This window comes from Podarcis raffonei, chromosome 15 (assembly GCF_027172205.1).
Source record: "Podarcis raffonei isolate rPodRaf1 chromosome 15, rPodRaf1.pri, whole genome shotgun sequence".
In the NCBI taxonomy this organism is placed as follows: Eukaryota; Metazoa; Chordata; class Lepidosauria; order Squamata; family Lacertidae; genus Podarcis; species Podarcis raffonei.
Genome location: NC_070616.1, coordinates 4437132 through 4461208, shown reverse-complemented (window position 1 = coordinate 4461208; position 24077 = coordinate 4437132). Strand labels below are relative to the sequence as shown.

Below are 24077 nucleotides of genomic sequence, written 5' to 3'. Positions count from 1 at the left end.
GAGCAAACTAGAACTAAACCAGGAACTAAAATCTCAATGTTACGAAGTTCTTACAACAACCCATTTGGATGAAAAAAGGCTGTTCAGTTAGAAAAACAGGAAGCGGTGGCCCCTTAGTGATAGCCGGGCAACCCAACCTTCCTAAAGTGGCAGCAATGCAACCAGAATCTGTTGACCTTACAAGGTAGGGCCTTGCTGGAACCTGTCCCTGCTGGCAGGGAGGCTCACAGGAGCCAAGCCAAAACCATCAGCACCAGAGCAAGTTGTCCAGTTCCTCTTCCTCACAGGGCAGCTGGATTCGAAAAATTCCCAGAAAGGGCCCAGCCCAACTGGGAGAAAAGGAGAAGTTGGTGGGAGCCACAGTTCCTCACCATCTACTTACTCTCCTCCCCACAGAAGGGCTGGAACCAACATCCCCCAAGCGAGAGAAGGGCCCCTAGACTTAGTTCACAAGTTTTTAACCACCAAGGCACAATTTGTGAGGACCCTTAATACTTAATACAACAGCTCAAGGACACCCAAGTGGGGTGGCTAGACAGCAGAACCCCATCAGGCTGCTTCGGACAAGTATTTTCTGCTTCAAAGCGGCATTTTGGCATGGCAAACAGCTGTTTTCGTTACATGTGCTGAACTAGCTGGGTGGTCCTTTGCATCCTGGTCTAGGTTATGTGTGTGTGAGACACACACACACACACACACACACACACACACACACACACACAGAGGGCGCAGTTAAGCAGCTGGGAAACTTAACATTACCTGAATCAACTTAACAGGGCCCATAGTTCAACAACAGAAGACCTGCGCTGCAGGCAGGTGGCCCCAGTTTGAATTCCTGGCACCAGGACCATCAGTGGCTGGTGACAGGTAGGATTCTGCCCTAGAGAGCCACTGCCAGCCAGTGGGGGAATACTGAGGAGGATGGGCACGTAGCCCAGTGTAAGGCAGATCCCGATGCAACTCGGGCTCTAATACACAGAGGAAATGGCAAAGCTGCTGCTTCCCAGCTGCCAGGGAAAGGCTTTTTCAGGGCCATAGCAGCTTAGTGGCAGATTAACGCAATCCGAGGAGAAGGGGGATGCTAGCTCTTTGAGAAAGCTGCTGGAATTCTAAGATTAAAGCAACCCCGACAGCAAACCAGTCCAAGCAGCCTTTGCCATTGGAACCATACCCAAGAAGGAACTTAAGACGAGTTTCACCTTAACACTGTCATTTGGTACATATATGGAGGGGTGTTGGTTTTTTTTCCAAGAAAGCGTTAAATGCATGAACAAATCCTTGTGTTAACTGCCATCTACTTGCATTTATTAATTGCTACTACCTCACACCCTGGCTCCCCACTAGCTGCAACCTTCCCCAAGGTTGCAAGAAATGATTCAAGCCAGATAGACTTGACCATTAAATACAAAAGAGGGGAGAAGACTGAAGGACAGCTCACTGCTACCTAGGCCAAAAGGCAAGCAGTTTAATTTCGGGAGAGGGGGGAGGAGAAGAGAGAGGGGAGGAGGGGAAGACAGGGAGAGAGAAACCAAAAATCCAGCAGAGGCTCTAGAGATAAAAGGAATTAAGTTTTAAATAAAGGGCAGTAGTAGAGCACCTGCCTTGCATGCGGAAGGTCCCCGGTTCAATCCTCAATGGCATCTCCAGGTAGGGCTGGGAATGTTCCCCTGCCTGAAATCCTGGAGAGCCACTGCCAGTCAGTGTAGACAACACTGAGCCGGGTGGACCCATGGTCTGACTCAGCACAAGGCAGCTTCCTACGTTCCTTTTGCTCTCCATACTTTCAAACCAGAACTGTGTTGGTGGGCCAAGAGCTAGCAGGGTGGCCACACTTTAGAGCTTTCGACAGAGCTGTCCAATTAGGTAGAGGATTGCGATGCGGCTTTCCAATCCATTCAGAATTTGCGCGGTGCCAAAAAGCTGCATCTAGGATTATCTTCAGAGAAACCACGGCATTTCAGCAAAGAAGGTCTACCACTCATTGTAAGGGAATGAAAGTGGAGATGGATGACTACTACACGAACACCCCAGAAGTGATGCAGCTCCTACAGTGCCCCATTTGTTCAAAGCCCAATTAAAACTTGGGTAGGCTAATCCGTCTAGGGCAAGTAAAGACTGCAACCCTCTATTGGGTTAAGAAGCAAAATTAAAAGGCAGAGAAGCATGGGAACGGGAGGAGAAGAGGAACAACGATACGTAAGATAGTACCTTTCACATTTTAGCACTTTGAAGTCCTCCCAGATCCCTTGCAGGAGTACAATCATGGAGTTCCCAAAGGACGCCCAGATCTCTTGCTTCCCCATGCTTTTATTAACTCCTGGCTGCTTAAAAATGGGGTCTGTACCCTTATCACAAGGTTTGCCATTGAAATGAAGTCGAGGAATGCTAGGGTAGGGTAGCCTGCCTCCGCCATTACAATCAGAGTGGCAACAGATTAACACAACTAAGTGAATGCTGGCCTGTGTGTGTGTGTGTGTGTGTGTTTCCAGAAGGACAACCAGAGCAAAAGGTGTGGCTTCTGGATCAGAGGGGTGTGGAGCCCCAGGCTACACTTCTGTGGTTTGTAGCAAATGCTAGTCCTACTCAGAGAAGAGCCATTCAAAATAATGGGCGCAACTGACTTGGTCCCCATTCATTTCAGCAGGTCTTTAGTGGGATAAGACCCTTTAAGTCCAGGGCCAGAGGTGGGAAATCTGTGAACCTCCAGACTCCCATCAGTCCCAGCCAGCATGGTCAATGGTCAGGGATGATGGGAGATGTGGTCCAATAACATCTGGAGGGCCGCTGGTTCCCCCATGCTTGACCTGGGGGCTCAATTCTCCCTGCACTAGATCCTCAAGCACCTGATATAGGACTGACTGGGAAGTCACAGTTGCTGGCTGAAAAGTGACATCCCGCTCCAGACAGCACGTAGGGAACTCAAAGCAAATACCAGCGGTATGCCAAAGATCTTTAAGGTCAGCAGCGTTAAACATTTCCTAGAGACTGCTCAGGCGGCAAACTCTGAACTTTCACCTACTAAAGCTCAAATGCAACACTTTGACCTGCTTTATGGAAGGTATGGCAGGTGGGAGTTTTGAATGCCTGCACAGAATACTGCACCAAGACTCAGACGTTGAAGAGCATATGAAGGTTGGAGAGAGAGAGAGAGAGAGAGAGAGAGAGACACAGAGAGAGAGAGAGAGAGAGAGAGAGAGAGAGAGAAGCAAGCACAGCATCCACATTACATTTACCCACCTGGCCTTAACCTCGTAGTAAAGCCAGCTTCAAAGTCTGTGCAATGGGCTTAATGAAAACCATGGTCATCCAGATGTTCACGGACTACAACGCCCATCATCCCTGGTTGGTGGGAATTGAAATCCAACAGCATCTGAAGGGCTGCAGGGTCTCCCCATCCCTACAACCTGAGTCTGACCTGAGCTCCTTTTCAGAGGAAGGGCAGGATATGAACACAATACAAATAAATCAATAAAGAGAATTAAGATTTCATTACTTGTCCTTTTCTGTTGACGCCAATGATTCCAGCGGTAGCTTCATGGGGGGCGGTGACAAAGATGGTCTCCCCACTGATTCTGTTCATGTAGATGCAGGTGCCCGTTTCGAGGTCATACAGATGGATGTAGCCGTATTTTGTGATCAAGAAAACCACGTCGTGCTTTTCGCTTATCTGCAGGGAGAAAGGTGGGGGGCAAAAGTGAACAGAGACAGTCCTTCTAAGGTGCTCCACCATGTGCTGTGATCAATTGTATATACTCTTCACCAAGGCACAGAGCTTCAGTAGTAAGCGAAATTAAAGCTGCGTGCTAAGGGAATTTGAAGATATACATAATGCAAATTGAGCAAGTTAGCAAGCTGACCAATTCTGCATAAAATTCAAAGCCTTCCACTAGTCATGGTGAGAGCAGATACACAATGTCCTCTAGCCCAACAACGAGATATATTCACCCACCCTCTGGTTTCCCAGATTTTAGCAGGAATTGCCTAGAGGGGTTCAAGTGCTTCTTTGCAGCAATATAGACTATAAGATTAGGCTTGTATTCAACTAAGTTGTATGTCAAGGTTAAGTCTAAGTTAGTCATGTCAATTAATTTCAATGGGTCTACTCCTGGTCTACTCCATACTTTTCCCTGAAAGCTGAGATTCTCGGGATACTGAACTCTGCAGCCATATTCACCCATATTGTTCTCCCACATATCCATGGTACACAAACACAGACCTGGCTGTAGTTTAGTACTGGCTACGAAATAAGTTGAATACATCAAGTATGAACTGTCCAAGTGCCAAAGAGCAGAGCAAGCTTCGCTAAGTAACGAGCTGCCTGACAAGCACTTACAAAAGCCAAAAATACCTGAACTTTCGTTCTATAAAAGGGAAGGCTAAGCAGCAATTAAAGGCAGCTTACACAGTTAAATCCAAGGCTTGGAAGTTGACGGTATTAAGCTTCGCCATTCATCAGCATTTTGAAATGACTTATTTACAGATGACTCCCCACCACCCCCACCCCCCCAAAAAGTATGGGGAGTTAGAAAGCAAAAATTGCCCCTTGGTAATACCTGCATTGCTACTGGGAAGTCATTCTGTGCTTCAGGTGGGAAGAAGACATCCACAGCTTTCTTGGGGAAAGGCTGGTTTCCTGTGGGAGGGGTGCCAACTTCAATGATATGCAACTGCACAGGAGAGAAAGAGGATTGAATTGCATCTCCAAGCTTCCTTGGAAAGTTCCTCAAGCATTTTCATCATTCAGGCCTGCTATCTTACACGGCAGCAGCCACGGCAGGGGCAAATACTTTTCAATACTCTGGTTCTTTCTCAAATAAAGGGAGAACACTCTGATTTAAGAGCGTCCAGGCTATAGCCCCGTTGACACTAGACTGAGGCCACTGAACTGTGCGAAAGATCAGCCAAGAGATGCTTGTTACTGCAAGGCCAATGTGGTGTGTGTGTCTTTTGCTGGAAGTCTCCTTGCTCCAGAGTACACCCAATGTTCTCTGGAAGTGTCCTTCTGAAATTGTCTATAGCAGGGAACAGGAACATTTTTCAGGCCACATTTTCTCTTGTGAGTAATCTTGCAGGGGCCACGTACCAGGTCCAGAGGCAAAAGTAGGAATGGAAAGAAATGCAACTCTTAACTATGCAAATGTCTTAATTGTGCAAATGTCAAGAGGTTTCTACACTACCCCCTCCCCGCAAGGAAGCAAGAGGCATCATCACAGTTGAAAGACACATTTCAGCCAGGGAAATACAATCAAGATGGGTTTAGGGCTGGACTGAGCATGAGCCCTAGGAAGAGACCTGAGGGCCAGATAGGGAAGTCTGGAGGGCCACAGCCTCAAGGCCTGAGGCTCCCCACTGTTCCACTATTGCTTCCCTTTTTCTCATATCTGCCAATTAGGCTCATTACACGCCATACCCAGAATCCTGTATTTGTGTCCCTTCCCTTTTACCTTGCCTCCTGCTTGTCCTCTCACTGCAAAACAGAAAAGGGTGGATTCTTCCGCATTGCCTTCCATCTTGAACTGCGCAAAGCTAGCCGCGTGACCCTCAATGGGCTGTGACACTTTCCTATCTACGGAATAAAGCTGCATGGCTCCTACTACACGGTTTTGCTTTATTAAAAAAAAGAAAAGAGAAGAGAACACACATGAACATTCAACTCTGTAACATTATGATAACCATAAACCCTAATTAACTGGCTTAACACGCCAGCTACGCATATTTATGCAAGCCTAGGCATAGTCTATATAGACACAGGAAGTTTTTTGACTTGTGCATTTGTAGAGGGGCAGAAAGCCTGGTTTAAAAGTTTGGTTAACGGCATAATCTACAGCAGGAGTAGTGGTAGTCCCTTGGATTCTGTTACACTTGCAACATCCAGGCCAAATGTCAGGGATGACAGAGTTGCGGGCCAGCAACATCAGGAGGGCTACAGGTTTCCCACTGGTGACTTCACAGAACTCTCACTCCACCTGACCAGCTTGAGAGGAGTAAGTGAGGTCGTTGGTCTGAATGGAATGAACTGCAGTTAAACCCTTTTCTCTGAAGAACTGTTTCCTGCAGTGATCAATCTATCTGCCCACTACTCAACAGTATGAGAAGAGCTGGTATCCAGGACCTAGATGTGCTCCCCCCCCTTACTCTTTTTGTAAAATGCTTTCTATCCAAGGCATTATTCTAAACTGCAAATTGCCCAGGTTGCTTTGGTAGAAAAGGAACATGTATTTAAACAAAACGGAAACTTGCATCTAGTTTCCTCCTGTAGCGTGGGGATGAGGAACTGGATCTGGCTGGAGGGCTGGACCCTGATTTCCTCCACCTCCCACTGGCAATATTTGGCAGGTGGGTGGAGTGCCAACCTGTCAATTACCTGACACCAGGTGACCAATTTCTGCACACACAATTTGAAGATAAAAAGACTGCCCTTTGCTGATCGCTGGGGTTTGCAGAGCACTGTGCAAGAGATTTGGTAGGTGTCATCTATCAGTTCAACAGTGCCTACACGCCCCCTTTTAGCCCTGTGGCATCTTTACCTGCCTTACACCTGACATCATATGAAGTCAGACGCAGAGCAGGTGGGCCTGGTCAAAACAGCAGGCCAAAAGGGGAGGCCTGGCAAGCCCAATACTTGAGCAGCAGTGATGAATCTCCCACCCCCTTCATTACACTCCTACAAGTCACTGTCACCCACAGCCTCCTTTTCACCAGGCTATGGAGGCAAGAATTTGCCCAGGAAAAGCTGAAGTATTGTTTTAGCCACAGGATAACAGACTTCAGCTGAACTGCATTATAACAAGTTTCTATTTAACAAACTCTACAGGCACCACTGAAAGGGACAATAGCTTACAAAAAAACAAAACCCAGAAACACCAAGGTTATTTTTAATGAGAATGCAGTATGCTACGGCCATTAGGAATACTCCCCCATCTCATTGGCCCTGGTCAGGTTCAGGCTTGTGGTCTGGATTTTGTCACATTTTATCAAGACGGCTTTGCAGAGTGGCATCTAGTCACACTATTTCATCAGGGTAGATTAAATACTGTGACTTTATGCTGGGACAATGACCAGAATATCAACGTGGTATGCATTGGGGTGGGGGGAGAGGGTGCCAGCTCTCCACAGAATGCAGACACACAGATTCCCCATTTAGCCACAAAAAAATTCAAAGGTCGTGTGCTTGCCCATTAGTAAAATGGAGAGGGTAGCAACCTGTGGTTGAGGCAATATGCCTCTGAATACCAGCTGTTGGGTATCGCAGGTAGGGAGAGTGCTGCTGTTGCGCTCAGGTTGTACCTGCAGGCTTCCCATGAACATCTGGATGGCCACTGTGAGAACAGAGCACAGGACTAGATGGGCATTTGTCCTGATACAACAGGACTCTTCTGATGTTCCCTAGAGTGCGGGAACCACTCTGCCCATGCAGTTTGGCACAGATTTTAGTTAAAGCCACAATTTCCACATATTTGGATACGCATACATCCGCTTATACCGATGCATTACCTGTGCAGATATACCAGTCAAAAGCAACCATTTCTGCTTCGCATCCGTACGGTAGTTGATGATCTGGCAGCCGGCGAGGCTAGAATGGCGATCGAACATCTTGACCGGCTGAGACTCCCCTTCCATGCTCCAGTGGTACACAGCGCTGTCGGTGACCAGCGCAACCGTGTTCAGAGAAATCCACTTCCAAAAGGTGACGTCGTCCGTCATGGTGTGAGCTTTCATTTTGCTTTTCATTTCAATATTAAAGATCTGGAGGGTCTTCCCAGCTAGGGACACAATTTACAGGGAAATTAGATGAAGCAGAAGCAGAGCTGGAGGGCCAAGGTGAGGGCTTAAAACGTCTGCACACACCACCTGACCCCTCAGGAAGTTTCATGCACTGCATTTAGTTGCGAAAAATACTAACTGCTGCTTTTTAAAATAAAAAACAGACACCAACATTTCTAAAGCCACATCTACTACTCTTACACACAAGTTATTATTATAGAACCAATTGTTGAATTAATTGGTTATGGCTTCACAGCCGGGTATTGCAAACATGAGTCTTGTTCATACCGAAGTCGAGATGTTTTGATTCTCATGCTAGGTTAAACTCATCCTTAACCCAAGAGGCGGATTTAAAAAAAAGACTTCTCACTTGAGAGATAAAAGTACACCACGGCATACAACGGGCAGTGCTACACACACATTTATGTCCGCATCGAGGACAAGTACAGGAGGAACACAAGACAGGTTTTCCACGTGAATAGGCAGTCACAAAGCGGACACTTTGTTAGGTCAGCTGCAAGTTTGGTTTGGACCGAACCAAAACCCTTAACAAAGTTTCTTTACTGTTGTGTACTGCAGATTATTTGGGTATGGGGGAAGATACGTGCACTACACACAGGGGTGGGTGGGAGAAGATGAGCTCACACAATGACAACCAGGCAGGCTTTGGCGGAGGGGGTGCTTCAGGTCTCAGGAGGAGTGGAAAAGGGGGGTGAATGTTCACATGTCAACGCTGGATCATGCCACCACCTCCGGCATTCTTACCACGAGTAAGGAATCAGTGCGGCACAGCTGACTAAGTGCTGGGAAGCTGGAGCAGGGAGGCTTAGGTTTCGACCCCTGCTTGGCCACTAAGCTCTCTGCGTGGTCTTCCCCACACCCTCCTCGCAGGGCTGTTGGGAGGGCAACACTGGGAACTACCACATGGAGACTGCCCTGAGCTCCTTGGGGCAGGTGGAAATGAAGCAGTAATGCCTTCAGTTCCCAGCAACACGCTTAGTTGCAACCTCAGGTAGTGGAAACCAAGGGGGAAGGGCCTTCTCTGTGGTGGCACCTTTCCTATGGAATTGCCTCCCCTAAGAGCTCTGGAAAGCGCCCAGTGCCCATGATGCTTTTGGCACACTTGACATACCTGGGCCTTTCTGGTGTTTTAATGTTAATTCTTAACTGTGCCCTTTGGGTTATCGGTTGCAGTTATTTACAGCAAGTGGTTTTACTGGTTAATAATAATATTAATAATTTTATTATTTATACTCCGCCCAAGTGGCTGGGCTTCCCCAGCCACTCTGGTTGTATCATATGGACCTGGACCAAGTTTTGAGATGGCTTGAAACAGGTGGCATATAAATACTTTTGTACTGTGCATATAAATAAAACAAGCAGTATACCATAGAATAGCTTCCATACATGTGGCTCTCAGACTAGTGCTGTTGTAAATGTCCAACAGCTTAGGGATAGAACACCCACATTGCATCCCGAAGGTCCCAGGTTCAATCCTCGGCATCTCTAGGTAGGGCTGGGAGAGACTCCTGCCTGAAACCCTGGAGAGCCACTGCCAGTTAGTGTTAGACAAAAAACTGACCAATGGGCTGCCTTGGTAGAAGGCAGCTTCCTATGTCCCTAATGTGACAGGAAAGGGGAGGAGAGCAGGCAAAGAGCCACAGAGCAAGCTCTAGAGAGGGCCAAGGAAAGAAGCCTGTGGGACGCTGTGGAAGGAAGCCAATACAACTTTCCTTTGGGTACTAACCACTGCCAGGAGTACAGCTTATCAAGACGTTGACCAAGGTTGGGAAGTAGAGAGGAGAAGCTAGTGCAGCATTATCTCCCAGCCCAGCCATGACAACTCTGCAATTGTTTCACACCTCCCGCTCTGAGAACTAGAATTGCGCCAGGCAGAAAAGATTCATGGGTGTCATTAGAAGCAAAGACATGGGGGGGGGGGTTATTCCATTTAAACAGCTAGGGGAGAAAGCTGTGTGTATTTCCCTCCTAAGGTTGTGGGTTTTTTTACACAATCCAGAGGAACACAAAAGCACAGAAGCTATGCAGGCCAGACTTTCAAAGCCATTAAAGAACTACGTTTGGGGGCTGAAGGATATGAGTCAACCATCCACCAAGGGTCACCTATCTGCTCTGAGCTGGGCTTGGGTTGATGGTTAGTCTTCAAGACAACAGGTTAGGCTTGTTTCCTTGGGGTTTTAAAAAAAAAACAGTGGCAAGGATGGGTGAGGGGACAGAACCAGGACTAGCTCAGTCAGTATTCCTTTCACTATGCAAACTTGGATTTAGAGATTGGGGTTGGTAATCCAAGATAACATCTATTGGACAGCCAGGCTACGGCTTCAGTTTCGCCCCACACGGAGCACATGAAAAGCAAAAAATAATACAGCCAGATATGGAATTGTAAGAGTCTCAGTCCTGTTTATAAAAAGCTTTATGCATATCCAAGTTTACTGCTTCCAAGCAAACGCATCTCTACAGCTCCAAGTAAAGATGCTGCAGGTACAACCATTTCGGGAATAGGGTTTTGTTTTTTGGTTTTTTCAAAGAAAGAAAGAAAGAGGAGCTTTGAGAACAAGATTCCACAGCAGACAGAATATATAGGTCCTTGTCTACTCCTCCACGTTAATTATTCAGAGATGTGCCCCCGTTAAGCCTTTAAGCTGGTAAGCCTTTTGCATTCTCTTTTCATAAAACAGGACAAACACAAATACAATCTGAAACGGAGGTAACTCACCATCTGCACACACAAGAAAGCATTAGAAAGTGTGACAAAAATAGTGATACAACATTAAAGCCATCAGAAGAAAAAAAGAGGAAGCTATTATAATGAGACAGTTGAGAGCTTACGTTTCTCCAGCAAATAAAAGAAATGAGGCAATACGCTGTCTTTTGGGGAGGGCAGATGAGCAGTGCTTTTTAAAAATAAAATAAAACTTTGACCATTTTGAGCAAAGGTGACTAGGCAGTACGCATCCAGCACAAAGGCTTGTTCAAGTTGGGACTTGTAAACCTAGGTAAGTTATATTTACCAATATAACAGGGAGGATACTATAACATTGTTTTGCCCTGTCTTTGAAAACTATGCCACAGGAGAGCTGGAACGTGGGAAACGGGCAAGGAAATTGGTGCTGCCTGTTAGGAGGAGGTGGTGAAGGACCACGGCTGAGTGGTAGATCATCAGCTTTGCCTGCAGAAGGTCCCAGGCCTTATCCCCAGCATCTACAGCTGGGCTGGAAAAGGCTCCCTGCCTGAAACCTTGGAAAACTGGCAGTAAGTCAGCATTGAGAATACTGACCTAGACAGACCAATGGTCTGACTTGACAGAAGGTAGCTTCCTATGTTCCTTATTAACTTGCTTAAGAGAACAAATGGGGTCCCTTTGCAAATATTCTGATTTTTAAAAAAAATGACTGCAAGGTTTTCTTTAAAAAATAAAAATTGATAGTGACTCCTGGTTTGAAAGACACACTAAGCCAAACCTTGGGCTTAGATCTGCTCATCACAAGAGCAAATGGGCCAAGGAAGCGCAAATCAGCTGCGAACTCCTCTCCAGGAAGGAGCTCACATTTGCACATTCCTGGTGAGCGGTAGTCTGGCTTACAGTGTCATGCAAGCCAGGTCACTCATGGTAACAACTGGGCCCTGGATGAAATCACAGGGGTAATCACCACCAATAATGAGGTGGGATGCATTTTAACTATGCTATTCTCTTCCCTCTTATTTCCCAGTTGCTAATTATTGTAAGCTCTCTTCAAAACTTTGGTCTTCCAGTGCTCTGGAAATGAACACAAGCACCGATCACGCCAGTTTTCCACATAACCACTAGCATAGGCACCATGGGAGATCAGGAATTCCAGACAGGCGAGCACATGAAATTCCTTTCCAGGAGAATGAGCAGGCTGGAGCAAACGGCAGAGAGCTCTCTGTTCCTCCCTTTGTTAACCTTCCCAGTGTCTATTCTGGCTGTGGAGTAAGCCCCTTTCCCCAACACTGACCCATGGTCAACCTTCTAGAAGCCATACCTCCAATTAGGTGCGATCAAAGGTGTGGTGAGAAATGCAGCTCTCAAGACTGCCTTCCAAAAGACTACCCACTAGCTATTCTACTCAATTTTAAATCTTATAAGTTCATTATTCAACTCAGGATTTAAAAAAAAAAGTTTAAGGGGGGCTTAAAACCCTTTTGGAACAATGGCAGCTTAGCAGGGGAACTGCAGAAGTGGCAGTAATTTAAACTTATTATTAAACTCTTATTTTTAATGACAAACTGGGGGGTTCATGAATCAAACAAAAAACTTTCAGGGAGCTGGGTACAGCCCATAGGTGAGCCACTCTTGTTTAAATCACAAACGAGTTCCAGGGCTGTTCTATTACTTATCTCTCTAAGTTGTTCTGGGAGCCCTTCTTTTGTTAAAAAGCAAAAAAAGCCCTGTAAGTAAACCAAGAAGCACGCAAGTATTTTTTTTCTTTTTTACTGGCTAGAAACTTTGGGGGCTTAGTAACAAGGCTCGTTTAGTTTAAACAGAGCTTTCGATGGAAGCCATACCGCAAACCAGCCTTATATTGGAAAAAGCCATCAAGGATTTCACTAGCTCATCAACCCAGGTAGTTTGCAATAAATACTGTATATGTTTAGTAGCCCACAGCTTCTCATAGTTGTAAGAATAGAAAAAGTAGTAATGACAAAATAGTAAGGGCAACAAAAATCAGTACACCTTTTGAAACTTAAAACACATTTCTAAAAACCTCAACTCCAATTCAGAAATATGTTGAGAAATATTTCCTGTACCTTTCAGGGCAATGACCTTGCTGGCGGGGTTCATGATTGCACTGTCAGCTGAAATTGGCCGGCGAATGGGATTGCTGGGGTCATTCATGTCAATGATGACCACCTGGGCCTGCTCTCCAACTTTCTCTCGTATGCAGATGAACTTGTCAGACTCCATGGTCAGAGTGCTGAAGCCAATGTTGGCCGGGTTAATGCCCAGGTTCTGGAGCTGGAAGACAAACACACAAGAGAGCTCAAAGTCATTCAATTATTCATAGTCCCTTTACAATAGCCAACATCTCATAAAAACTCAATAGGGTCTATAATGCTCTGGGATTAGATTCCAAGCACTGCCATTTGGCCCATTACAGGGAGCCACTAAGAGCTCCATCCTGCACTAAGAACACCCTTCAGATGTTGGCGAGAACTTCAGACATTTATGCAATGTACCACAAAGCAACGAATAGTCCATAGCGATATGTAGGGCTCTTTCAGACAGCCTTCCATTGTTAATGCAATTGCCACCCGTCCCAGTATGCAGGCACAGAAATGCCTCAACACTATGAAACCTAAAGCCATCAATGGAACTCACAATTTAAGTTAAAATCATGGGTACCACTTCCTAACTCTTTTGCTTACTACACTGTACACCTGTTTATATCAAAAGGAGCTTTGGTCAGAACAAGCACAAGCTACTGTAGGGGTAGCCAGTACGCTACCTGCAAGATGCTGGACCACAATTTGCATCACCCACAGAACGAAGATACCAAGTCGCTTCCAGAGGCTGACTACCACCAGCATATAACACCCTGCTTGCAAGATTTCACTGGCTGCCATCTGCAAATTGAGCTTTGTTGGTACTAACATATAAGTCCCTATTACAGCTCAGAGATACAAACATATTAAGTCCCTATTTTACAGCTGAAGACCAAGCTACTTAAGAGACTACCTTATTGCTTATGCACCCAGTAGATTTCTGTACAGGTAACTCGAAACTTAAGCACTTTTAACTTCTGTGATTACAGCTTTGCACAGGCAGGAATAAATAAATAAATGGAGAGTGCAGGAAACCCACTCTCCATTTATTTTCCACCAGCACCATGTGCTTGCCTGGCTTTGTAAAGGAGGAAGGAGAACTCTAGGACCCTGTCAGAGCCCTTGCGCCTCTTTCCTGAAGCTGGACAAGCAGCTCTCTGTTTTTGGAGGGGGCAGTTCCAGGGAGCTGCTGGCTTTACACAAATTTGCTTATACCGTGTGACAGCTAAGAACCTAATCCCCATGGAAGATGCTGTAGTCTCTGGTAAGTTCCAAAAATCTCAGAAGCCCACTATGTAGTAACTCTTAGACTATCTGCTTCTGTTATGCAGAATAGCATTCCTTTCAAGATCCAAGGTGCCCACTGCTGCACTTTCCGGAAACAGATGTCCCAGCAGGCTTTCCCAGCTGGATAAAAGGGTCTTTGCCATGAGAGTCTATTTTGTTTTGTTTTAGTTTTAATGTATCTGCTGCTTATTTGTGTTTTTAATGTGCATCACCCTAAGGTGGTCAAACACACCCCATATCTAGGACACTGGGGATGGAGCGGGGGGGGGGGAATTCCCAGAAAGCCCACATCACTAGGCAGAATATAAATCTAATCTGCCCATGGCCCCTTTGGAGGTAGGGCTGGATACAAATTTAATAAGCAACACTAAAAATAAAATAATCCTATCTCCCCTTCTAAATACACAGCCACAAAAGAGGCTTTGCTGTGCTCCAGGGCACATTCCCCAGTTCAAATTGCATCCCTTATGTACTGTGCAGGTAAACCTGCAATCCAGTGCACACCTGGTCAGGAGCAACCTCCAATGAACACGAAGATGAAGAGGGTTTTATAGTGCAACGGCAAACTAAAACAGTTTCCTCCCAGCCTTAGTGCTGCCCAGATGTTTTGAACTTCAAACTCTCATCCTCCCTTCAAGAGTTTGGTCAAATGGCAGGATTTAAATTGAATAAGTTAAAGACTAAGGTATTGGAGAAAAATTTAACACAGATTGAAAAAGAAAGGTTTCAGAATGAGACGGGGTTGACTGTGGTTAAAAAAGTGAAATACCTGGGTGTGAATATGACAGCTAAGAATGTGAATTTATTTAAAGACAATTATGAAAAAACTTGGACAGAAGTGAAAAAAGATCTGGAGATTTGGTCAAACTTGAAGCTTTCCTTGTTAGGTCGAATTGCAGTTATAAAAATGAATGTATTGCCAAGAATGTTGTTTTTGTTTCAAGCATTACAAATAATGGATAAAACGGACTGTTTCAAGAAGTGGCAGAAAGATATATCTAAATTTGTCTGGCAGGGCAAGAAGCCCAGAATAAAATTTAAGATATTAACGGATTCAAAGGAAAGAGGGGGGTTTGCCCTGCCAGACTTTAAATTGTACTATGAAGCGGCAGCTTTCTGCTGGCTAAAAGATTGGCTGCTTCTTGAAAACACAGACATTTTGGATTTGGAAGGTTTTAACAATATTTTTGGGTGGCATGCATATCTGTGGTATGACAAGGTTAAAGCACACAAAAGTTTTAAAAACCATATTGTCAGAAAAGCACTATTAAATGTCTGGGTTAGATATAAAGATTTGCTGGAAAATAAAACTCCAAGGTGGCTGTCGCCAATGGAAGCTAAGGCAGTTAAAAAGTTAAATATGGAGTCGAAATGGCCAAGATATTGGGAAATTCTGGAAAAGGAAGGGGACAAATTGAGATTGCAGAGTTTTGAGAAATTAAAAGGGAAGGTGAGAGATTGGTTGCACTATCATCAAATAAATGAAGTGTTTAAAATGGACAGTAAAATTGGCTTCCAGGTGGAAAAATCAAAATTAGAGACTGAACTGTTAGAATCCAGTACTAAGAATTTGTCAAAAATGTATAACTTGCTGCTGAAATGGAATACACAAGATGAAACGGTTAAATCAACTATGATTAAATGGGCTCAGGACATTGGTCATAATATTTTGTTCGCTGACTGGGAAAAGTTGTGGACCACCGGGATGAAATTTACGGCATGTAATGCCTTAAGAGAAAATATAATGAAAATGATTTATAGGTGGTACATAACCCCAGTCAAGCTTGCAAAGATCTACCACTTGCCTGACAATAAATGTTGGAAATGTAAGGAAAAGGAAGGTACATTTTTTCACCTCTGGTGGACGTGCCCGAAGATTAAGGCATTCTGGGAAATGATTTATAATGAACTGAAAAAGGTATTTAAATATACCTTTCCTAAGAAACCAGAGGCCTTTCTCTTGGGCATTGTCGGCCAAGGGGTGTTAAAGACAGATATAACTTTTTTTATGTATGCTACAACAGCAGCTAGAATACTCATTGCAAAGTACTGGAAGACACAGGATCTACCCACACTGGAAGAATGGCAGATGAAGGTGATGGACTACATGGGCTTGGCAGAAATGACGAGCAGAATCCGAAACCAGGGAAAAGAAGCGGCGGAAGAAGAATGGAAAAAGTTTAAGGACTATTTAAAGAAATATTACAAAATTAATGACAGTTAGAATGATGTTGGACTGAAGTAAATGGTTACTATCAGTAATGGTTAAGACAAGGAGAATAAGGATGATTAGCTTAAATTTATAGCAAAATAAGGGAAGATTTGCTGAACAATTGATTAGAATTTGGAATACAGAAACGGGAGGCATGAGGAAGTCGAAGAAGAAAGGTTTAAGAAATTAGGACATGAAATGGTACTTGTTTCTTGTTTTGTTTTTGTCTTTTGTTTGTTTATGTATGTTTTGTTTGTATGAATATAAAAATTGTTTAATAAAAATATTATAAAAAAAAACAAAAAACAAACTCTCATCCTCCCTGACTATGGGCCATTGCTGGCTGAGGCTGATGGGAGTTGTTGGAAACCAACAGCATCAGGAAGGCACCAGGTTGGGAGAAGGCTGGTCTAGACCAGGCATAGGCAACCTTCGGCCCTCCAGATGTTTTGGGCTACAACTCCCATGATCCTTAGCTAACAGGACCAGTGGTGAGGGATGATGGGAATTGTAGTCCAAAACATCTGCCTATGCCTGGTCTAGACCATAGGGCTCCACTTCCACACACCAGAATATGACCAAACAGCCATTTCTATTCAGCTCATGAAAACAGCTGCCAGGTCCCAAGGTCTTAAGATGACAGCAAGCCAGTTTTTCTTCAAAGGCGTGAACAAAGCATGCAAATTAGTGCCTAGAAAGCTATGCCAACATGGAAGGGTTTTAAGAGAAGGCTGGATGCAGAAGTGGGCATTGCAGCAACACTTGTTGAACAGCCGGAGGAAACGCTGCGGGGGTTACGACACTAAGGCCTCTTCTTCAGCGGCTACTAACTGATTCTTTGAGGGATGCGTTTGGCCATGATGTTTGCACCAGTGTGTTGCACCAGCAATTGGCCCTATGGCAAGTGGGATTTGCAGGGAGAGCTAAAAAGGGTTGTGCAACAGAAGCCTCATGTGCCTGATGCAAACAGGGCAACCACCCTGGCCAATTAGTTTGTTGCTTTTTGTTTGCCCAGGTCCCATCTACAAAGAATGCAGGGTCTCCAATTACAGTGGTGCCTCGCAAGACGAAATTAAGCTTAGCGGCTATTAACGGTTTAGCGGCGTTTAGCGGCTATTAACGGCTTAGCAGCTTAGCGGCTTTAAGAAAACAAGGAAACAAAGGAACAAAGGAAACAAACTCGCAAGACGTTTCGTCTTGCGAAGCAAGCCCATAGGGAAAATCGTCTAGCGAAGCGACGCAAAAACCAAAAAACCCTTTTGTCTTGTGCGTTTTTCGTTTTGCAAGGCATTCGTTTTGCGGGGCACCACTGTAGATAGAGAGAGAAACAGAGCATTATGCACGTGAACGAGTTTCAAGGTCAGCACTGAACTGTAGGAATCTTAAAAAAAAAAGTCTTGGAGCCCAATAAATGTGTTGTTCAAGGCCAGCAAGATTGCAAAAGAAAGTTCTACAGAAGCTTCCTTCCTAGTTTTTCATTCCTGCGGGTAAATGTTTCTCCTGCATGGTTTTGGAATTGGGGGGTGGGGCACAATAATTCAGTGAAGCATGGTTGCTGTGGAACAAAACCAGGATAGGAAATATAATTGCTGGTCCTGCTTGCAGAGTGTTGAGAGCCCAAGGTACCTGGGAAAGTAAATGGCGAGTCCCAAAAGGCCTTCTGCTCCAGGGTGTAAAAAGTGGCAATACTGACACAATGTTATTCAAACGTAATTAAATCGCCTCTGCAACAACTGGAACTAAGCACAAAGGCTTTGGGTGGTGTTAAGTTGTACTTGGGAGCAGACCAACAAAAATCAATGGAACTAACTTGCATATTACTTATTGCATTTATCTCACCGTTCTTTCGAGGAACTTAAGAGGGCATACATGGTTCTCTTCCTCCCCGTTTTCTTCTCACAACAATTCTGAGATGTGGGTTAGGCTGAGAGGCTGTGATTCGCCCAAGGTCACCCAGTGAGTTTTATGGCGGAGCACGGATTTGAACCCTGGGCTCCCAGTTTCCTAATCCAACACTCTATCCACTATGCCACACTGACTCTTGGTCACGTGCATTAATTTCAATGGGCAAAACTTAATTGAATGCCACCCTTAAACTCTGGATGATGATGATGATGATAATGATAATGATAACAATAACAATAATTTATTATTTATACCCCACCCATCTGGCTGGGTTTCCCCAGCCACTCTGGGCAGCTTCCAACCACATATTATGTAAAACAATACAGCATCAAACATTAAAAACTTCCCTAAAGAGGGCCCCCTTCAGTTGTCTTTTAAAAGTAAAACAGTTGCTTATTGCCTTGACATCTGCTGGGAGGGCATTCCACAGGGCAGGCGCCACTACCGAGAAGGCCCTCTGCCTGGTTCACTGTAACCTCACTTCTCGCAGCAAGGGAACCACCAGAAGGCCCTCAGCGCTGGACCTCAGTGTCCAGGCTGGACGATGGGGGTGGAGACGCTCCTTCAGATATACTGGACCGAGGCCGTTTAGGGCTTTAAAGGTCAGCACCAACACTCTGAATTGTGCTCGGAAACGTACTGGGAGCCAATGAAGATCTTTCAGTACCAGTGTTATATGGTCTCGACGGCCACTCCCAGACAATAAGAACAAGTTTTCCCACTGAATCCAATGAATGTGTAACCTAACACAAACACACACCCTCTAACATGGAATGCTTCCCCAACAGGTAAGTCCATGGGGAAATGGTCCCCTGAAAGTAAAGGTAAAGGGACCCCTGACCATTAGGTCCAGTCGTGTCCGACTCTGGGGTTGCGGCGCTCATCTCGCTTTATTGGCCGAGGGAGCCAGCGTACAGCTTCTGGGTCATGTGGCCAGCATGACTAAGCCGCTTCTGGCAAACCAGAGCAGCGCACGGAAACACCATTTACCTTCCCGCTGGAGCGGTACCTATTTATCTACTTGCACTTTGACGTGCTTTCAAACTGCTAGGTTGGCAGGAGTAGGGACCGAGCAATGGGCACTCACCCCGTCGGGGGGATTCGAACCGCCGACCTTCTGGTCGGCAATTCCTAGGCTCTGTGGTTTAACCCACAGCGCCACCCATGTCCCTCCCCTGAAAGTAGGAATGCATTTATACCCCAACTTTTTCTCCAAGGAGCTCCAAGTGGCATACATGGTTCTCCTCCTCATTTGATCCTCACAACAATTCTTTGAGGTACGTTAGTTGAGAGGGAGTGACTGGCCCATGGCCATCCACTCAGATCTATGGCTGAGTGGGGATTTGAACCCTGGTTTCCCAAGTCCTGGTCCAGCACTCTAACCACTACTCCAAGCTGAAGAGACCAAGCTAACACTAACAACATTGCACAAGGGATGGGCAGAGCTCAAGCAAAGCCATTTAAGCAGTAATTACTAAGCAAACCGCATTTTCCTGTTTCGACTTGATTTTCACTTCTGCAGAGTGTTACAGGGAAATTTAAGGAGGCTGTGTGTGTGTCACACACAACTACGCTTCGTTTTCAAAAGCAACATGTTTGAGCCGCACTGTTATGTCTTATAACGGAGGGACTGAGTCAAATCCCTGTTTAACCAGCTGGGAAGCTCACGGGTAACCCTGAGCAAGTTACTCTCTGCCCTCTCTACCTCAGGAGTTCTAGAGAGGATGCATATATACTTAACATTTGTACAGCACTCACAAGGATCCAAAGAATTAAAAATGCATCAAGAGCCCTGCAAGGTAAATTAGTATTAACCCCATAATACAGATGTGGAACCCCTCTGAACGCCAGCTGCTGGGAAACACAAGTTTGTGCACTTCTCATTAGGGCACCTATCTGACCACTGTGAGACTGGGATGGTGGATGAGATTGCTTTTGGCTTGATCCAGAAGGCTCTTATGTTCTTAGATGGGAAGCTATACTCTTGGCCTCAGTACCCTGAAGGCAGGAATGGGGAACTCTTGGTCCTCCAGATGCTCCTGAACTTCTACTCCTATCAGCCCTCACAAGCATGGCCAGTGGCCAGGAATGATGGGAGCTGCAGCCCAGCAACTTCTGATGGGCCAAAGGTTCCACACACCTGCACTAAGGCCACTAGGTACAGCGTTTGAAACTCCCATTGTTCCAGGCTCATTTTGCGTCAGGGAATTTCACTAGCGTGAACAGTTTCTGAGCTCTGGGCGCAGTACTGCACCTAAGATTTCAGATTAAAACTGCAGAGTGGAAGGAAAGGAGGACCTTTTCCTGCCTCCCCACTTCCAGCTACTCTCTGAAGACTGAAGAGATGAGACCCTCTTAAGAATATTAGGGCCAGGACTAGACCATGTGAAAAATGAACATAATATTTTAGCTGCAGTTCTTTCATTTTCAGCTATGTATTCTTGTTGCACCCATAACCTAGGTTTAAGGTGCCACAACTCCTAGCATTCATATCTCAATTTCTGCCCCATGGTAGAGGCGGTAATTCAAACCAGATTTGTACTTCAGTCTTAGCCACTACAGCAGGCCAGCTCTGAGCAGTGGATCAGACTGCCCCAGCCTGATGTCCTCTAGGTGCTGTTGGACTCTCATAAGCTCCAGCCAGCATGGCCAATGATCAGGGGTGATGGGAGCTGGAGGAGCCCTACAGCAGCTGGAGTGCAGCTGGGTATGGGGAAATCGAATGAAGACCATTCTGAGCTCCTTGGGAGGAAATGAGAGACAGTCATGTTTAACCAGCAAGAGAGCCTAGAACGGTTAGCTCCTCTCTTTTTTTGAAAGGACAGCTCTTCTGCAGAGCTCTTCCCAAGGACTCTGTGCACTTTCAGTTCCTCACTTGTGCAACAGTGTAGTAAACTACCAAGAAAGAATGATTCATTCACAACAGCCAGATAAGGGGGGCAAAGACTGGAAGCAAGAGTTTTGCAAGAGCCAGCCATTTTCACAGACACCTTCAGAAGTATAAAAGTTCTCTATTCTGCTCCTTAAGGTTAGCTCTTGAGGGCGGGGGGGCAGTAGATGCTTTTCACAATCTTCACAATTGTTCCTGTGAAAACCTCATGGAACATCAAGAGGGTGTGACTTCCTTGTGTGCCACCCTGCCTTATTATCAGTGGCATTTCATCCGCCACAATAAAGGCTCCACCTTCCCAGTTCAGCTGTGTCCTTCCCTGTAGCCTCTGATAAAGACAGGGTGTGCCCCTCCTGTGCTTCTCTTCTGTAATGGCTGCAGAGTTACGGTGTGGAGCCGTAGCAGTCCCATGCGAGGCTACACACCGAAGACCCCCACGCCCCACAAAGCCGTCCTGTTACTTTCCTCCTTACAACAGATACAGGGAACCTCTGGGTCAGGAGGTCGAATTTGGCCCTCTACGCTTCTCTATGTGGCCCTCAAGGACTCTCCCTATGTCACATCCCCTCACCAGGCCAACACCACCCCAGTCGTACTCTGCTTCTGCATCCTCCAGGATGACTACAGTGCTGTGGCTTGAATGTGTCCTTGAACTGTGGCAATGCTTCCTGCTTGCCTGTATGGAGGACAGGGAGCAGTGTGTATAGGGGGTGCCAACATCTCTGGCTTTTGCCTAGCTGGAATGTTACCCACTGTGCAAAGGTAAGAGCCCCAATTACTTCTAGCCCCATCCATTTTGTCTCCAGTGCCACTTCTACCCTTTAGAAGATTTTCTAAAGAGAATTGGGGCCCCCAATTGGGGACCTCTGCTCTACCACAATGCACACATTTCTAAGGCTTACCGGGTTGAAATTTCTCCCTAGATGTAAGTGGGTAGACCCTAGCACAGAAATGGCAATAGCTCAATTCTGTCCAATGGTGACTGTTCTATTCAAAGCTACACCACATAAAACTCTGATGGGTTTATACTGCAGTACAAATAGCTGTTTAACAAAACAAGAGCTGTATTTGTTCAGCTATCTGGGGGAGAAATTCAAGAACATTCATTGCCTCTGGCGTGGAAGTATGGTTTTTATATAGAACAAGGACTATCGTCGGGGGGGCGGGGGCGAATACATGGCAATGACAAGACAAACCCATCTCAGATCTGCATCACAGGATAATCATCTGCTGTGCTTCAAGGATATCAAGCCCATTATCAGATTTTTAATAGTCAGGGTGTTTCCGGTGCAGGAGCACCATATCTCTGAAGCAGGTCACCTATAACAGGGGCAGGCGCGAAAAGCTGCATCAGAAAACACATCCGAGTGAGAGGGAAGGTCAAAGTGAATGCGACTTACATGCCACATTTGCTGTGGTTTTGGATCTGCCAGGTTGAAAGATGAAGGGCAGATTTACTGCATTGATATAGTGTTCGTCTCCCATGGTCAAGGCAGCACACATGGTGTGTCTCCCTTCAGCCAAGTCTCACAACCTGTAAGGAAGGCGAGGCTGACAGACAGAAGACACCAAGCCATCCAGTGAGCCTCCCAGGTTTTCCGTGCCCCCAGTCCAACGCCCGACCAGAAGACTCCTTCCCAGCCTCTAACTCTACACCACCTTTTCCTCAGTTCACGCAGCAATTCTCGTCAGCCCCCAAATTAAGACATTTTAAACACAGTTTCATTCAGTTTGCTCATTTCACGTCTTTATGTAAACCGGTTTAGAGGTTTAGATTGTTCTGTTATTACAGCAATTTATACACCGCCTTTCACTTCAAGAATATATATATACTGAGGGGGGTTCACAAACAAACAAAAGCTGACTGCAAAACAACAATAATAAAACTAACTGAAAGATTAAGTGTTTAATAAAACACCACCACATTGTCAGACACTACAGTAGCTAAAAGGTTAAACAATTATACTTTGTATTCCACTGAGAATTAGTTTTATCCTTGCCGGCCCGGGAGGTGGGTAAGTCCCTCTAAGAGGCCGCATCAGTGAGCTTCATACATAGTCTTGCACCAGCTCAAACATGGGTCAACCGGACCTAAGCAGAGCCAATACGAGTCACCACATCAACTAGAACAGAGGTCCACAGGGTTTACCTCGCCTGGGCCGGTTCACTCCAGCGGAGATTCCCTCCGTGGGCTGGAGTGTGAGTGCGTGTGTGTACGCACGCAATTTCCGGCATTTGCGTTGACGCGATTTCTGGCGTCCGCACATGCGCAGACGCGATTTTCAGCGCCATGGAAGCGAGTCCCAGCACTGCACTGCGCCACTTTAGCACAGCATGCGGGGACTCGCGGCTCATTTTGGGGACGGCTCGTGGGCTGGTTAAACAATCCCCATGGGCCGCTTGTGGCCCATGGGCCTTAGGTTGCCTACCCCTGAACTAGAAGCATGTTGATTTTTATTTTTTAAAAAAGCTAGGCTTCTTAAGAATCTGAGAGCAGCCTCAAGAGCAGTAGGGAAGGCTGCCCACTTTGATGTAACACAGAGAGAAGGGAAACTAATTCATGCACTGCTACGCCTTATCTTCCATTTCAGCTCCCCACAAGCGTCTTGTCTACAACTGCGCCGTCAAGTTCTGTTGTAAAGCCACACCTCTGCGAGTAACCATTCACAAGCTATTAGTAATGCACCACTCCCTTCGCTAAATCTACCGTGCCAAACCAGCATTGCTATCCAGGCTCAAATGAAATATGCTGCCTTGAAATGCAACACTGCCTTAACCGTCTTTCGCTTTTTTATATTCTCGCTCATACTTTCAACGTGCTTCATTGACTGACTGACTCCACTTGGCCAAGGACTTGTCTGAGGAAAGTACTGTGTTGCAGAAACTGCCCTGTCCTGGGATTCATCAGATCTGCTACTGAATGTGGTCTGGTGGCAGAAGTGCTTCTGGGGCAGGACTGCTCTTTAGCAAGGGCAAAGCAGTCAGAACCGCCACTCACACAGGCTGTGAATGTAACTTGAACTGTTGCCTGAACTTGCATTTCCCTTCTCCCTCCTGTTCCTTTTTCCTTGTGTGACTGAGACCTTAGGACAGGGACCATCTCAGAACTGGGTTTTTTCTTTTTTGTAAGCTGCTCTAAGAGCCGTTTTGGCTCACAGGGCGGGGTACAATATCTGCCAGGAGTACTACTTTCTATAGACGCACACAATGGTT

At 45.8% G+C, this 24077-nt stretch overlaps 1 protein-coding gene across 2 annotated transcripts in view; it reads right to left on the bottom strand.

Moving 5' to 3' along the window:
* CLTC (clathrin heavy chain) overlaps positions 1-24077 on the bottom strand; it is a 76209-nt gene that overhangs the window by 35387 nt on the left and 16745 nt on the right. For both annotated transcript variants that reach the window (XM_053367949.1, XM_053367950.1), the window contains exons 2-6: positions 12556-12763; positions 7495-7763; positions 5445-5606; positions 4554-4667; positions 3494-3667 (exon numbers count right to left, since the gene is read on the bottom strand). In XM_053367949.1, coding sequence (XP_053223924.1) covers positions 3494-3667; positions 4554-4667; positions 5445-5606; positions 7495-7763; positions 12556-12763 — 927 coding nt within the window. The remainder of the gene's footprint in view (positions 1-3493; positions 3668-4553; positions 4668-5444; positions 5607-7494; positions 7764-12555; positions 12764-24077) is intronic.